The sequence below is a fragment of the Onychostruthus taczanowskii genome, unplaced genomic scaffold, assembly GCF_017590055.1.
Source record: "Onychostruthus taczanowskii isolate IOZ18803 unplaced genomic scaffold, ASM1759005v1 scaffold55, whole genome shotgun sequence".
Taxonomy (NCBI): domain Eukaryota; kingdom Metazoa; phylum Chordata; class Aves; order Passeriformes; family Passeridae; genus Onychostruthus; species Onychostruthus taczanowskii.
In genome coordinates, this window is record NW_024503124.1 from 320,605 (window position 1) to 336,669 (window position 16,065).

Consider the following 16,065-nt stretch of genomic DNA (forward strand, 5'->3'; position numbering starts at 1 on the left):
TCTTCCTTCCACCAGCGCCAAGGAGGCGAGGAGGAACGGGCAGCGGCTCCCGTGCGGGCAGGACCCTCGCGTCCCCTCAGCGAGCGGGGGGGGGGGCGGGAAAAGCCCTCAGCCGGGAGCGCCGGCACCGCCTCAGCGCGGCTCCTCCTGCTCCAGGTCGCGCTGGAAGCACCTGCGGAGCGGCGCTTCCCCGTTCCCGACGGACCCTCGGGGCGGCCGGGACGCGCCGCCTCCCTCAGGCGGGGGACCCGCGGATCCGCGGCTCCCTCCATCGCCGCCACCGCCTCCTCCCGACGGTACCTGCCGTCCCCGGCCCGTGCCATTCCCCTCCTCTGCTCCCTCCTCCTGCTGTCCCCCTCATGCATATGGATAGGCGCATGCGCCTGCCGCCCTGGGCTAGATGAAGCGGAGCGGCGGCGGCGCTCCCAGACGGGCGGGCGGCTGCGGGGCGGTGCGTGTGCTGCATGTGCGTGCGTGTGTGTGTGTGAGTGAGTGAGTGTGCGTGTGTGTGTGTCTCGGGGGGGCGAGGGGCTCCGCCGCAAGAAATAAAAGGACTGGGATAATAATCGCCATAATAAAACAAAAAGAAAAAAAAAAAAAGGAGAGAGAGAGAAAAGAAAAGGGAAAGAAAAGAGGGGAGGCGAGAGAATAAGGCGGATAAAAGGAGGCCGGGCTGCTTTGCATTGAAGAGCGGGGCGCTATTGAAAGCGCTTGAAAAGCCGCGTTGTCCGGCGCGGGTGCGCCGCGGTATATTAGAGCGGGGCGGCGGCGGCAGCAGCAGCGGCAGCACCTCCTCCTCCACCAGCTCCTCCGCCTCCTCCTCCTCCTTCTCCTCCTCCCTCCTGGCCCTCCCCGTCCCGTCCCGTCCCGACCCGGAGCGAGCGGCGGCGGCGGCCCTGCAGGCGGGCGGGCGGGCAGCGCGGCGGCGGCATGCGTGCGCCCCGGCGGGCAGCCGCGGCGGCGTGCTCCATCCTCACCCTGCTCCTGGCGCTGCGGGCCCAGGTACGTACCGGGCACGGCCCCGCCGCTCTTCCGCGGGGCTTGCGGGACAGGGCTCTGCGGGAGCCCGCACGGGCGCTTCTGCACGGCTCCTCCGGCCGGAGCGGAGCTGCTGCCCTGACTTCTCTGGAGATGGCAAACGCGGGAGTGCTCCTTGCAGCGAGGCTCAATTCCTGGGAAAGAAAGGCGATTACTGCAAACCGCTTTTATTTTCCCTCAAAAATCATTTTCCCCCCCTTTTATTTTTCTTTTTTTAATACTTTTTTTTTTTTTTAATGTAGTCGATAGCAGCGCTGCTGGGGCGATTAATGAGCTGATGAGTGTCAGCTGGGCAGCTGCAGCCGTGCCCGGCTCAGCTGCACCCCGGAGCCGGCACAGGGGTGGCTGGGTGCCTTTCCAGGCAGTGCATTAGGAGTACATCGCTTTGCTGGGCTTGCTCCTCGCGTCTTGCACTCTTGGTTTAGTTTAGTTTTATTTCCTAACCATTTGGAAGCCTTCCTCGCGCTGTTTTTTTTCGGAGCTGGCACTTAAGGTTGTTTTTTGGCATTAATGGCGTTATTTAGTTGGGTTGATTTATGAGCCCTTCTCGTGGATGTCTGATAGGGAAAAGCTTGGGGTGGTTAGCTTTGTTTTATTTTCAACATTATGCATGTGCTTCTTGAAAGCACACTTAAAATTACTTTTGCCTGTCTTCAGAGTTCTTGTAGATTGTGTTTGGGAAAAAAAGTTAGGTAACTGTCTGTCTCTTTGTTTCTTTTCTTTTTTTTTTTTTTTTTTTTTTTTTTTTTTTTTTTTTTTTTTTTTTTTTTTTTTTTTTTTTTTTTTTGTTCCTTTGTTTTGTTTTTTTTCCCTTCGGTTCTTTTTTGGGATTAACAGGTGACTTTAGCGTCGGGACAGTTCGAGTTGGAGATCTTATCCATGCAAAATGTGAATGGTGAACTGCAAAATGGAAATTGCTGCGATGGCACCCGAAACCCAGGAGATAAAAAATGCACCAGAGACGAGTGTGACACCTATTTTAAAGTTTGCCTGAAGGAGTATCAATCGCGGGTCACTGCTGGCGGTCCTTGCAGCTTCGGATCCAAATCCACTCCTGTCATCGGAGGAAATACCTTCAATTTAAAGTACAGCCGGAATAATGAAAAGAACCGGATCGTTATCCCCTTCAGCTTCGCCTGGCCGGTGAGTTGCTTGAGCTGCTCTGGCTCTGTTGGATGGGTGCTTGAGATGTCCTTAGCGAGCTGAGCTCTAACTGCTTGTGCCAAGGGAAGAGGGATCGGGATTTGGGAGGGAGCAGGCATCTTGGCAAGAGCGCCGGGAATCCGCAGCACAAAATGAGTAAAATGTAGTGGTGTTTTTGTTTTTGTTCCCTGGGGCTCACAATGCACAGCCTGTTAAATTTGAAAGTCAGATGTGCAGTGAGGGGGATCTAAATGGGTCAGGGAAGCAAACCCAGTATCTCTGCACTTTACAGCATGAATAAGTCTCTTGAGACTTAGAAGGTCAGAAGTTCATTTTTTTTCTTTTTTTTTCTTAAGCAGTGAAGTCTTGGGCTTAAGCCAGAAGAGCAGTGGGTTAGGGGCTGTAGAGGGATCCCGTGTGAAAAGTGTGTGTCATAGCTGGCCTCCTTCCCCGGAGCGTGTTTGGGAAGGCTTCCTGCTTCTCCCAAGGGGAAATCTCACTGCACTGCTCGGTGTGGATGGGAGCTGCTGTTGCTGTTCTTGGTGAAGTAGTTGCCAGCTTCCCTGGGAAGCTGGCTGTGATTGGAGGTGCTTGTGGACTCCAGAAGCTAAAGACTGAGAAAAGCCTGGCTTTAGCTTTTGGTGCCCTTCACCCACTCCTCCCCACAGCGCACCTTTTCCTGGCTACCTGCCTCTTGTGGTCCAGAGATTCTGGCTTCCCTCTAGTTGTGTGCAAAACTCGGTGGCTCAAGGAGGTGGGGCTTTTTGCCCGGCACTTTTCCAGCCTTGTCCACTCTAGTAAATACCAGTCAGCCCTGTGGAGCAAAGAGACGGAGGATGGGTGACCCCTTCCTTCGTCGGTGATCCTGCTTTGTTGTTGGCTGGAAAAAATATTCCGACATCGCTGCTGCTTGTTTCTTCTGGGCTGCTCAGGAGGGTTGAGGCTTTGATGGTCAGCTCTGCAGAGGAAGTGAGGAGCATCTTTCCAAAAGGAGCGTGATGCAGGCCAGACCCACAGAGGCAGGCTCCAGGGCCCCAGGGTCTGTGGACACGGACGAGTGCGGTGCCTCGGGTGGCAGGAGGTTTTGTGCCTGGCAGTGCTCTGTGCACCGGGGGGCTCCTGGCTGGCTTTTGAGCTGCCCCTCTGGGATGCTGTGGTACGAACGCTGAACGCTCCCAAATTTCTGCTCCTAAAACTTGTATTTTGAGATCACCTAGGAAACAAAACTGTTTCCCCCCTGCCACACACACCCCTTCTCCAAAGGCGCTGAGCAGACAATTTCCTACCAATTGCCTTGGGGTATGTTGATGCTCAGCAGTTTTGTAAATCCAGTCATCCTAACCTAGATGCCTAAGGTCATTTTTGGGAGGGGAGGAGGGCCCTGAATGTGCATGCAGGGGAGGGGTGACTCTCATTTCCTATCCTCTGCCACTATTGCTGCTGGCGAGGTGAAAGCATGCCTAGACCCTCCAAAGCTTGGCCCTTCATGGTCCGATAAGGACTGGTTGCTGGGAGGGCCTGGACCTCTTCTGGGGGGAGGACAGCCCGCCCCGCAAGCATTCCTTCTCCAGCTGTGGTGTAGACACCCACTCTGCGGTCCTGCCGCCGAGTGCTGCAGGCAGCCGTGCGCTCTCCAAGTGTGCTGTGCTGCCTCCTACCTGCCTGCGCTGCCAGCCGCGACTCGTGAGTACCGCGCTGAAGAGGCACAAGGCAGAAATTAAATCTCCGTTTTTAAGGAGATAGTATTACAAAGTACAATAGCAGAGTTAACAAAAGTATTCTCTGTTGGAAGTACAAGTCTGTCCTTTATTTCTTTCTCTTTTCTTTCTCTTTTTTTTTTTTTTTCCCCCTAACATGAAATGAGATAAAACTGTTATCAAATATGCCATCAAAGGGATAAAGGGCTTTGTAAAAATCTGAGGTATTTGAAGCTCTGCCAATGGCTGTAGTGCTTGTGTTGCAGATTTTGACTTTTGTCAGAGAAGTCAGGTACATCAAGGATTTTTTTAAACTAGCTCCAAGTAAACTGACTGTCTTGAATCTATCGGTATGCATATAAAAATGGTGTGAAAACTAAACACGTTCCTTCTAGCAGCCTGTCTCTTCATAGGGTTGGGAAGGGAAATCTGTGTGTAGAGGGTGCGTTTGGGGGGTGGGGACCCTGGGAGAAGTCTCTTAAGCTTGCTTGCATCTTAGTAAAAGAAATGCTTCTATTGTCCTGCTGAATCTCATTCAGCACTGGAATCCTGAAGCAGCAGCAGCAGCAGCAGCAAAACTCCAGTGCAACCTTTGAAATAGGTAAAATCCAAAAACTTGAGACGCTTGGTTCATAAGCCTGGAATTTTAGAACAAGCTCTTGCATTTTCCCAGGCAGAAATGCACTTTTTGAGATGCTGATGACAGTCCGTGTGCAATTATCAAGCCTGCTTCCCAGCTTTAGTTTCCACAGGACACAGCTTTTCTGCTAGCCATTGTGACTTCCAAATGGCATTTGAACAAAAGAATATCTAATGTGGCAAAGCTCTTATTTGTACTAAAATTGTGTACACAAATCATTTCAGGCATTTTCAAAGCTCTACGGATAAAGTAGTAAACTTAATTTAGTCAGCTCTAATCTGATGCTGAAATTTCAGAACTTAAAAAACTCTTTAGGTGGCTGAATACTCTTGACTTCAGTAAGAGCTTGAGATTAGCATTGCATTTACTCATGTGGCTGATCATGAGAGGTATCTTTGAATACATTCAGCTGAAAATTATAGTAGAGGTAATAAGAGCTAGACCAAAGTGTTAATCATATTGCACTGGAAAATTCATGCCCTTCTCTGGATTGTGTTCTACTCTGAGGGAGGCTTTTCTTGGATGTTCCAGCTTGAGTCAGTAGCAACATTCAGAAGTCTTGTTGCCTTGACTACTTAAAAAAATTAAAAAGAAAAAGCCTCTTCCCATGTCAAGCTGCCCCCTTATGCCATTTGTGAAAAATAGTTGCATTGCATTAGAGGCCTTTATTCATCATGCAGGAGAGGAAGGGGAGAGAATGGGGTGCTTTAAAAGTATTGTTAGAGGGAGCTTGCAGTTGTAATGTAGATTCGAAGTGTCAGGGTCTTATTAATAACTTATGGGGTTTGCTCTTGTCAGTTTTGATACGTTCCCCTGTGAGTAATGGGTGTGGAGACGGTGGGCCATAAATTAATTGAAGTGATGGGAGGTTTGAGTAAGTTGCTAGGAAACAGGGCAGCAGCCCAGCATAAAGGAACTGGAGTGGATCAGAAAGCTGCCCCTGCAGTAGCTGGTAATTTTTCAGTGCACTGAAACAATAGTGATGATGATTAAAAAAAGTAAAATGCACCAAGGCTTGCTTCTTACATTCATTTTGAGACTTTCTTGACAGGCAAGCTTGGCTTTATGAAGCCGTATAAAAAAGTATGGAACAAAAGCATTTCCATGTTCCACTTGTCAAAGAGTTCTGTCTGAACAAGTTTGGTTCCAAGGCAGACACATGCTCTTCTCTCACATGAATCAAACCTCTGGCCTTTCTTAAAGAACCCCAAGTGTGGTGTGTGCTGCACCTTGAAGGGAGCTGAGCATCAATTAACTAAGCAAAACTTAACACTACGCTTTGCTTTTAAGTAAAGAAAGATCTTTTGGGGGTTTGGCGAGACTGAGTAAGAAGGTCAAACTTGGCAATTCCTTTGGTATGCATAGCTCTAATTTCAAACAGCTTGTTTATCCCAAAATTATGCTCCTTGTAATTATTTAATATTGGGGCCAATTGCACCAACACACCAGGAAACTACTGAGGTGGAAAAAAACCCTCCAGCATCTCAGTGAGTTCAGCATAAAATACAATTTAAAAGAGTTTCGAACATCTTTAAAATAAAAATAGTCAACCTAAAAAAAAATTAAATAGCCAGCCTAGCCCCTTTTTCATGACAAATCTTAGTGGTCCTGATTCCTGACGATGTAAAATACGTTTTCTGGGTAGGCATTGTTTTCTGTGGCTACAGAGACACAGTAAAAAAGCTTTAGTGTTTTTAAGTTTTGTGAGGTTATTCCCTCTCTCTTGACACAAGAGGCGTCCAATATTCTAATCTGCAGCTGATATTAAAGTAACAGCCTTTTGAATCTGAGGAAAAATATCACTATACTCATCTGCTTTATTTTCTCTTTTAAGCCCTTTATGTTACAGTCCTAACGCTAAAATTTGGCTTTTGATTTTGTTTCTTCTCTCCCTCCAGTTAACTTCTTGAAAACTTATAGAAGCAAATGCTGGATTATTGTTCAAGCTTTTCTTGAACAATGCATGATAAGTCATCTTGGAGCATGGGCAGATCAGAAGAAATTTTTATAATAACAAGATGCATATTAATCAAATCCATGCTCTGCCATTTATTGTTGATTAATAATATAAGAATAAATCTTAGCACTCAAAGTGTAATGTTTTGCCTAGGATAACTATTCAAAACAGAGCTGGGAGTATTAAGTGACATCTAAAGCATAATTAGCATCACAGGGCTGTTTTTTTCCCAGGACTGGAGAGAAGTGATGCAGCCATTCAGAGGTTTTGGACTTCTTATATGTTTAAAGAGTTTTGTTTTTTTTTTGTCTTCCCGCCAGTTCTGAGCTTCATCTTCATGGTAAATCCATTTGAATATATTAACATAATGTGTCTAAAAATAAATCCTCATCTTGCCTGCTCCTAGAATTTTTGTTCTTGTTATAGTAAAGGCCTGCTCCAGTTTAACTTCAGTGGCAGCTGGACTGGGCTTGACACTGAAGCTTATTCCTAAACTTTCTCAGGCTACACACATCCAGCACTGTCAGCTTGTTTATGCAGCTGGAAGTCAGCATGGCTGAAAATGAATTGCATAAATTCAATGCTTTATGCTTAAAGTTGCAGTTCACTCAAGGAAACGTCGCTTCCCAGTGGGCTGGGGGCTGCAGTAGAAGTCAGCTGGTTCTAAAGCTGCTGAACCTGGGTCTGAGCTGTTTGTTCCAGCTTCACCCCTGCAGTTGTGATGCCCTGCGAAGCAAAAGCCTTAAGCTACAGTTCTTAAAAGTACTCCTCTGTAGATAAGGAGAGGTATCTCTGTAGATAACACAAATGACAGGATTGGTTTTGAAAACTGAAACTAAGCTTGCCTTTGAATTTCTCTAGATGAACTGAAGTTTTGTGTTAATTGACTCAGTTATAAAAATTTAACTGGCAGCCCCTGTGTTTTAGCACAAGGGAAGATGTCAAAACTAGAAGCTGTTGCATTTGTTTCTTGTTAGTCTGTGGAGCTCATGGTTCTGTGGTCACTATTCTGCTGTGTAAATTACACTCATTATTCTTGTAGTGTTCAGAAGAAACTGCAAAAAGTGGATAGAAGTGGTTAAAGTGGTTTGTAAATAGTCAAACATCCAGAGTCCTTTACCAGCTCAACCCAGTTCTTAGGCACTTAGGTAAATAAGTAGAAAGGCTTCTTGTTCAGGCTTGCTCCATGTGAACCTGACTGTTTTGCTTGGCTGGCTACTAGGTATTCTGTCTATTAACCTTGCCACCCTTTTGTAACTGGTGCATTTAATTATCAGTGGGATGCTTTAAACAGGTAGGGGGACTGATAAGGGCAGGTAATCTGCTTGTTGGGGAAGGTTGAAAGCAACCATTGACATTTTGGCCTATCTGCTGCTCTTTGACAAGTGGGGCTCCGTGAGAAAATAACTCCGTAACTAGATAAGGTGCCGATTAAAATGCTGCTGTTGTATGAGGCACCCTGCTAGGTGAAATCACTTGAAATCATTAGTTTAAAAAGAGAGGGGGAAAAGGGGGAGAAAAGAAGCTACTATACTTTTTTTACCTTTTTTTTTTTGTTTGTTTTAAAGAAGGGGTGGAGGGAAGACCCCAACTCTCCCTGTGAGCCCAGTACATTGTCCCGTTAATGCATGCTAGTTTTATGATTGGAATACATTGTAGTCCGGCCACCCAGACAGAGGCATTGACTGCTAATATTAACCAAGAACAATAGTGTGGCCATACTGACTGCAGTGAGGATTACAGAACATAATGGGGCCTATCCAAAAATAATGCTAATACAGGACAAGCAACAGGAAGCAGCAGTAGACTCAGCATTGCTCGGCTCCCAGACAAACCATGGACTTACTTCACACAATGGCAACTTCAGCACATTATGTATTCACAGGATACTCATTATTCCAGCAGGCTTGCCAGATCAGAGATCAGCCTGGTTTGCTGGATGCTTAAGCGCATGCATAGTTTGGATAGCGGTACTTTGTGTCCTTCATCATTTGGCAGGAGGGTGGCCGTGGTGGTGCACGAAGGTCTTGACTTCGGCTGCTGCCTTCCCTTGCCAGGGCAGGACCGGGGGCAGGTCTCTCCTGCAGCTGCTGATATGGTTCAGTTCGTTCTCGCGTCTCCTTTCTGTGGCAGTGCAGGCTTTACTGGCACTTAGAGCAACAAAGGAGCTGCTCAGAATGAAGCCTAAAGGAGCAGCTGCTGTGTTTTGGTGTGGGCACATTCTGATGAGGCTCTTGGCTGGGCTGCCTGCTCGGGGTTCAGCAGAGCTCTTGGCCACAGGCTTTGAGGCGTGAGAGATTGCCATGGCTTGGGCTGTGTTTATATTCACCGGGTTGAGGGAGTAACAGCTCTGTAGGGTGTAGGCTGTCCCAAAGAAGAGCTTCCTGATGATGTTCCATTTCACAAAAGGTTAAGAGGGTTAGGTGGCTTTCCTCCTTTTCTGGAGCATGTTCGTGTATCCTCTGGGTGAGGAGCCAGTTGCCTTTAACTCCTTTGAAGGACATTCAGTTGTCAGAGTTGACCGATCATGGCACAGTGTGGTGATGCATCTGTGCATTGTCATGGTGGAGTGACAGGGTACCCGAGTGACAGTCCTGGTGACGGTCAGAGGAAGTGGGTTTGTGGCTAGCTTTAACCCTGCTCAGAGCTGCCCTCCTCCCTGGGCACGCTGAAACGTGCCTCACTTTCCCTGTTGCTCGTGTCACAGCTGGACACCTGTGGCCCGCTGTGCCGTGTCCTCAGCGTCCGCCCTGGTGCAGACAGGGTGTGTGTGAGCTCGGTTCTCAGGCTGGCGCTCACAGCCGTGCCGAGCGTGAGGAGAAGGCGGCTGGGCTTAACCTGCTCGCCTTGTTTGGCAGAGGAGGAGCAGGCGCAGCGCTCTGAATGCAAAACTTCCCACTGCATTTGTCTAGTCATGGTTTCACATGCTCAGCAAGGCTCTTGCATGCTCTAACCACAGGGGTAGGAGGGAAAGGAGTTGGACGGGTTGCGAGCCCTTTGAAAACGGAGGCAGCGCTTCGCTGAGGATGTTTTAATCTTGCTCTGGCCCGCCGACTCTCACAGTGCCTTTAGAAGCCTGAGTACAAAAGCACCTCCTTTGGGTGGATGTCTGGATGAAGGGAGGGAAGAGGATAATCAAGCAGAGAGCTTTAAACACCTGTTTACCTGCAGCTGCCAGGATTCATTTAAATAACCAGAAAGGAGGTTGCATTGCCCTTTGAGATCTTAGAAGGGACAATTTCTGATGGGTTTCAGGTCTGCACAGTCTCTTGAGCTGTACTATCAGTGGATCAAGACACAGTGTCTTGTCATTGAGGGAAACAGCTCTTGCACACTGATGCTTGCTTTGTTTCTTGGAGTGTGAACGTAACCATTTCCATCCTCTCCTAGCTTCACTCGCTGAAGTTCTGCTTAAATTTGGCCATGCTGCCTTTCAGCCTCTGGACTGATCTGCAAAGTTTAAGGACTTGCTGTTCCTTTCAAGCTGCCTTTCCTCTCAAGCCAGAATCCCTGCCTTCTGGTCAAGCTCAGGTTTACAGTGGCTAATTGGGTGTGACTCTGGAAAGTTCACTGCTGCCTTGTTGCCTAGGACATCGCTTTGATGGAATAAGGTGCATGATGTGGAATTCTTGTGTCTGGATATATATATTTATTCAAAGATGGGCAGAGGTCATCTATGGGCATGGGAAAACTTAAACCTCCACACTGTAAGCAGTCATTCCTGAGATATCTGAATCCTTGATCTATAGAGTGGGGATGATATGCACTTCTAAAAAATCTCAACAGTGCAGCTTTGTGCAGAACTGCTTTTCTGGGGGGGCTGAGGGAATTAGCTAGAGGTATGTGATAGTTGGATAGTTGAAGGGGGTTTGCTACTGGTATGAGGCTCTGGGTGTCTGTGTGGCTTTTGTTTAAAAGTGTCCCATCCTGAACACAAAGTCTTGGGTTTTTTTGGTCTTTTCCCCGCTGAGAGGGACAGAGCCAAGGGATTAAATGCCATTCTTTAGATCACCCCTTTTCAGGACAGGGACTCTTCCTTTAATACATTTAGACAAAATCAGAGGGGGCAGTTGGAAACAAGGGAATGGCCCGGGTAGGTCTGTTCCCCCTGCATTTTGTTTCCATGCAGTTCAGCTGAAGCATCTCCTCTCTTTTAACCAAACTCCTGTGTGGTAGTGGAAAGTGGTCACACAAGTATCTAGCAACAGTAGCACTCACAGCTAGGATTCAGCCTTTCCTTTCCTTAAGGGCTAGGTGTGTTGGTAAATAGTCCTGAGAACCAGCAGGGAACTGTTGCTATGAGTTTAGACAAAATATCTTCCAAAACAATTATGCAAGGCCGAAAGGAAAACATCCTTAACTTTATTGGAAGTAGTGCTAGTTGCCATAATTCATTCTCTATATCATAATATTTTTTGTCAAGCTTGTAGTAACATGTTGAGCTTGTGCTGCTTAATGTTGGTAATTAAACCACTGAGGAAGCACCCAAGATAGTGCAATCTGCATCTGTAATATGGCTCAGGAGTTCTATTCTGGTTTTGTTTGTTTGTTTTGGTTCTTTCTTTTTTTTTTTTTTCACCACTGACTTGTGCAAGGACCTCTTAAATCTGTTTTAAGCAGTGTTAGATGACTGAGTCGCATTTTGGTTTATTTGATTTTCAGAGTTTCTTTCAGGATGTCAGACTTGGTCTAGAATAGAAACAAGTAACATACAACTTTTCATGAAATATTAACCAAAAATGGTTCAGGCCACTGGAGCCTCTGCATAGAAGTTTGAGCGCATGTCTTGGCTTGCCCAGCTTTGCTTACTTTTGGAAGCATTTTCCCACAGTTATCAGTGAACAGAATGGAGTCCTGCTCTGCTTTGAATATGAAACATATTTAGGCTATACAGCAAGCCAGCGTCCATCACAAACTGGGTTTTCATTCAGAGCCTCATGCTGTGTCCAGTCGTGAGAAAGCAGTCTGCTCCAACTCTTGTTCTCTTTTTTCTTTTTTTTTTTCCCCTCCTTTTTTGTTTCATCTCCTCTTCAGAAATCTGAGGTCTGCCTTGCCCCCGTGCACCTTGTAGCAGCTCCCTCTCGGAACTGTATTTTGGTCTCTCTTACAGAGAGGCACTGCAGATCACAAATGAGCAGCACAATGTGACTGAACATGGACACAATTAAGGAGAAATAAACCTTGCAATGCACAGCTGCTATGGCAAAGCATCAAAACTCTTCACAGAATTTTTATTTGCAGTATTATTGTTCTGCTCTCCAGATAGATGTTACATTTGTTGCCTTACCTGTAGTTATTATCATATTTTTTACTTTTCAAGTAATATTTTTTGCTTATTTCTCCTCAGCTTCCCCCCACCCCCCCATTCTGGAGAGGAGGTGTTTTGTTTTGGTTTTTAATCATTGTGTAAGTTTGGATGTGGCTGGCTAAATGGCAACTTTGAAAGATACAGCCTGGATAATAATATCTCGCGTAGAGCTGGAGGAGGAGGAGGAGGAGATGTTTTAATGGGTCTTGTTCTCAAGTTAGGATTGAAGATAAAGGTGGCTTAGATGTAATAGCTGGCATGTTTCCAGCCCATGGAGTCACTTCAGTCAGTTTGTGCTTATGATTATTATTGCTGGAGTGCTGCAGAGCTCATTGGCAGCTTGGAGCATCTGTAGAAGGGACACGGGTGGAGAGTGCAGCTTCCCTTTCCCCGCTCTTCCAAGGAGGCTGATCTTAGCCTTTGTTGTAGAATGCTTCTCTCTCACCCCACCCCCTTCCATATCCATCAGTCCTTCCCTCCGTTACCTGATACTTGTGGGAGCTGCGATGGCCCTCGTGCAGACAAAGCTTTCAAAGGGGGTGCTGAAAAGCAAAGTCCCTGGAGATTGCGCTGTCAAGGCAGGGCACAGTAATCTTAGCAACACTTCTTGCTTTCAGGATGGCTGGGGGAAGGGACATCGAGACTATTTTTCCGTAACTAAAATTCTTTTGAAGCGGTTTTTGAGAGTGGGGGTTTGGTTTGGGGGTTTTTGATGCTGCTGTGCTATCCCGGTGCTTTGTCTTCCATGTGCAATTGTCCCACATGCTTCATTTCGGCTGGAGTGCAGTGTCAAAGGCTGCACTTCCTGGTTAAGTACATAAGATGCTTTAATGATAGCAAAGATGAGCTATCCAAGGTGAAAGGTCTTCTAAGTCAGACTGGATAAGGTAGCTTAGGGGGTTTCAAGAAGATCATGTTTGTCTCAAGCATAATCTTTTACCTATTTCTGTGTTCAAGTATCTGCTTTGGGGTAGAGACCAGAATTTTTCTTTTGAATTAAAATTGTTGGCAGGTTTTTTCCTTTCCCTTAGTCATGTGTGGCTTTGAAACTAACTTTTATTTCTCTTTTGCAGAGATCCTACACATTGCTTGTTGAGGCGTGGGATTACAATGATAACTCCACAAGTAAGTATTCCTTCCTCTGGCTTATTTAGTTCTGACACCTCTGTGTCCTGGGCACTGAAAGGCCTCTGGGAGCCTCACCAGCTTGCTGTGAGTTAGAGCACAAGGAGAGGGAAAAGCTCTCCCCCAAACAGCTTGGAGCAGTTCTCCAGGCTCTGCAGCAGCCTGTCTCACTCACATTGCCTGCAGAGGGTGAGTAGCTTGCTCACCTAGGCACCAACAGTGTGATGCCTAAAAATAGATGCAGTTAATTCCTTCTTTCTCCTCTGGGAGAGTAAAAGCCAAAGGATTTCTTCAGGTTTCTTTGTTTGATTTTTTTGGTCTTATTTTGTTCTTTTTAATTAGGACCAATATTCAGAAGCCCAAGTCTAAGTCTTGTTCACCTGACACCTCTCTATAAACTAAGCAATTCTCAAAACTGAATGTACTGCTTTAAAGAAAGAAAACAACTTAAAATCTGCATAAGGCTTGACATCCGTATCCATCTAATGACTGTAGATGAGAAAGAGGAGTTGCTACAAGCTCTTCCTTGGGACTTGGATGGCTGGGGGTTTATATGCAGGGGCTGAAAAAATATTTACCAGACGCCACCTGGTAGGGCTGGCTGAAAATCAAGGGTGGGGATCTTTCCCCTGGAATGTCTCTGGTTGGTTTCAGAACCGTTCTGCTCAGCTTTTCCTGTGGCTAGAGGAAGCTGCACAGGGTCTCTTAGCACATGAGCTGCTCTGCTTTTTGCCTGCTGTTACTGAAGGAGGTGGACAAAATCAGCTCTATTTCAACGTAGGGCTTTAACAGTGTGTGTGTGGTAAAAGCCCCAGGAGAGAGTGTGAATCCCAACACATAAAGCTGTTGTTGACACAACAGGCCTTTTCCTTCAGCAAGGAAGCAGCAGCACTGTGGTCCATCTTACAGAAATCTTACAGCAGCTTCTTGTGCTCTGCTTTGGAGTGCCAAGGTGGCAGCCATGCAGGAATGAAATGGGCTTCAAGCCTCGTGAGAGAAAGGCCTTGGAGAAGTGTGCACAGTGCTGTGCTTTTGTGTTTTAATTGGTGAGGAGTGCATAGCTTGGGAACTGCTCTGTGTAGATCTGCTCCTTATATTTTTTTAAATGTACATGGGATGTCCTGTTAATTCTTCATTCCAGAAAAGCAGTTGTTGCTTGAACTAAATCATGTGGTATGTTAGGGGTAGCCACACCAGCCTCATACAGCACTGCTGCAGTACCTGCAGTGATTTCAGACTCTATCCCAGCACAGTCATGGAGCAGTGGCTGGCAGATTTCTTGGATATAGAGTGTTATATGGAGGAGAAGAAAGTAGATGCTGCAGCAGCAGTGAAATATTAAACATGGAAGATGCCTGAATTCAAAATGAAATTCTTGTTTATAGTAGGATCTGGGAGTTGTTTCAGACTGGGTCTCTGCCACTTTTACTATTATTAGAGCTCATCTTTTTTCATGAAACAACTTCATTTCCAAAGCTACACAATGAACCCTTTCTTTGCTTTCATGTTCTGGAAGTACAATTGTCTTCAGACAAAATTGCCTCATTTCTCAGCAGTGCGTTTGACCAAGTACAGACATGCTCTTGCATATGTTCCTGATCTGCATTCCTGCTCCAGCTTTGCTGTCACTTACCCATCTGTAGGTCACTCCAGTCGCTGCACTGCACAAAACTTCTCCTTTGTGCTCATGGCTTGACTTAGTCAGCTTTCCTGGAGCTGCAGAGTAAGGCTTGAAGAGCTAGTTAAGAAAACAATTAGAACTAAACAATTGTCATCATATAATGAGAAGAGAGGGTTTTTTTGATGTCCAGGATTTTCTTTTGCCACTGAATCGTAAAGACCCCGTGAGAGCTCTCAACAATAAAAGTGGGTTTAGTGGCCTTGTGTGGCTTTCCAATAGCTTTGAAAGCATCCTCTGATCAATGCAGTTGTTAGAAGATCCTCGAGTGGATGCTTCCTTCCCCCCTCTCATTCCACTCCTCCTACGTTCGCTTTACCACATATTCTCTCTTGTCTCACTTCCAGGAGTGGCTTGCAGTTAAATTCTGGCCCTGTTGAAGTTGATGAGAATTGTGCTTTGTTGGAGCCAAGATTCAACTCAAATGGTTTTCTTACTCTGCTTCTTGTCTGGTTGCCATCTTGCTACTGTTGCTTCATACATAAAGCTAATGGGCTGACATTGCATCTCAAACTGTGTCAAAGAGCTATTGTAAATTACTGGTATCAGTTGCATGTGAATTCCAGGCGGGCATAAGAGACTTCACAATGTAAACCAAGCCGTGGCTGGAAGTTGTCTGAAACAAAGACTTTCAAAAATAACTGTGCTGTCCTTGGCCACCCAAACTGCTCAGAGAAGTCTGGGCTTTTTCTGTTGTTGTTTTTGCTTCCTGATGCTGCATAGTTATAATTTCCAGACATTGGTGCACTGAAAGGCAAAGGTGGGCAATCAAAATAGCTCATTTCCTTGTGTCTAAAACCTTTGATACAGTTGCCCACTGAATAAAAAGAGGGATTTAGAGCTTTGAAGTGTAGCCACAAGAAGTGAATAACGCCAACAGTCTCTGACAGTGAAGTGCTGAGCGGAAGCCCGAGATGTACAGAAGCCTCTCTCTTCCACTTCATCAATTTCTAATGGGTTAATGCTTGCTCTAACCTTTCTATCAAAGCATGGGGTTCTGAGTCAGATGAAGGCAGTGGAGTTCAGAAGATCCCTTTGTCTCAAGCCTGGCTGACTGCTGCTTTTTATTTACTTAACCATTCTGCTGTGTTGGGTTTGCTTCCTATAAAACTGAAACGGTGGCTGGTGCGGGCTAAGAAAGGCAGGGTTGCTGCAATGCCTCCCCTGGAGTCTGGGTCAGCACCCTTGTGTAAGTGCACACTGACAGGCGGGAATAGGTGAGGGTGGAGGAGCTCTTGTACAAGAAGGAACACGCCAGCGCTTCATTGTGAAAACTGTGGGTGATGGCTAATGGAAAGGGAGCTCAAACCCGAGAGACCGCGCTTGAATTCAGGTGGATGGGGGTACCTTTAAAATGTGTATCCAATGGAAGAATTTTGTCCATTATCCAGAGGGGAAACTGCAGCTGCGTTTCATCTGAGCACCTGCAAAAAAAAAAAAAAAAAAAAAAAAAAAAAACCCCAGGGGTTATAAAGGGGG

General features: G+C 46.3%; 1 protein-coding gene across 1 annotated transcript in view; it reads left to right on the top strand.

The window, feature by feature from the left end:
* The first annotated feature begins 440 nt into the window (after positions 1-440).
* JAG1 (jagged canonical Notch ligand 1) overlaps positions 441-16,065 on the top strand; it is a 36,692-nt gene continuing 21,067 nt past the window's right edge. The window contains exons 1-3 of the mRNA XM_041417189.1: positions 441-1,002; positions 1,876-2,181; positions 12,857-12,908. Coding sequence (XP_041273123.1) covers positions 931-1,002; positions 1,876-2,181; positions 12,857-12,908 — 430 coding nt within the window. The 5' untranslated portion in view covers positions 441-930. The remainder of the gene's footprint in view (positions 1,003-1,875; positions 2,182-12,856; positions 12,909-16,065) is intronic.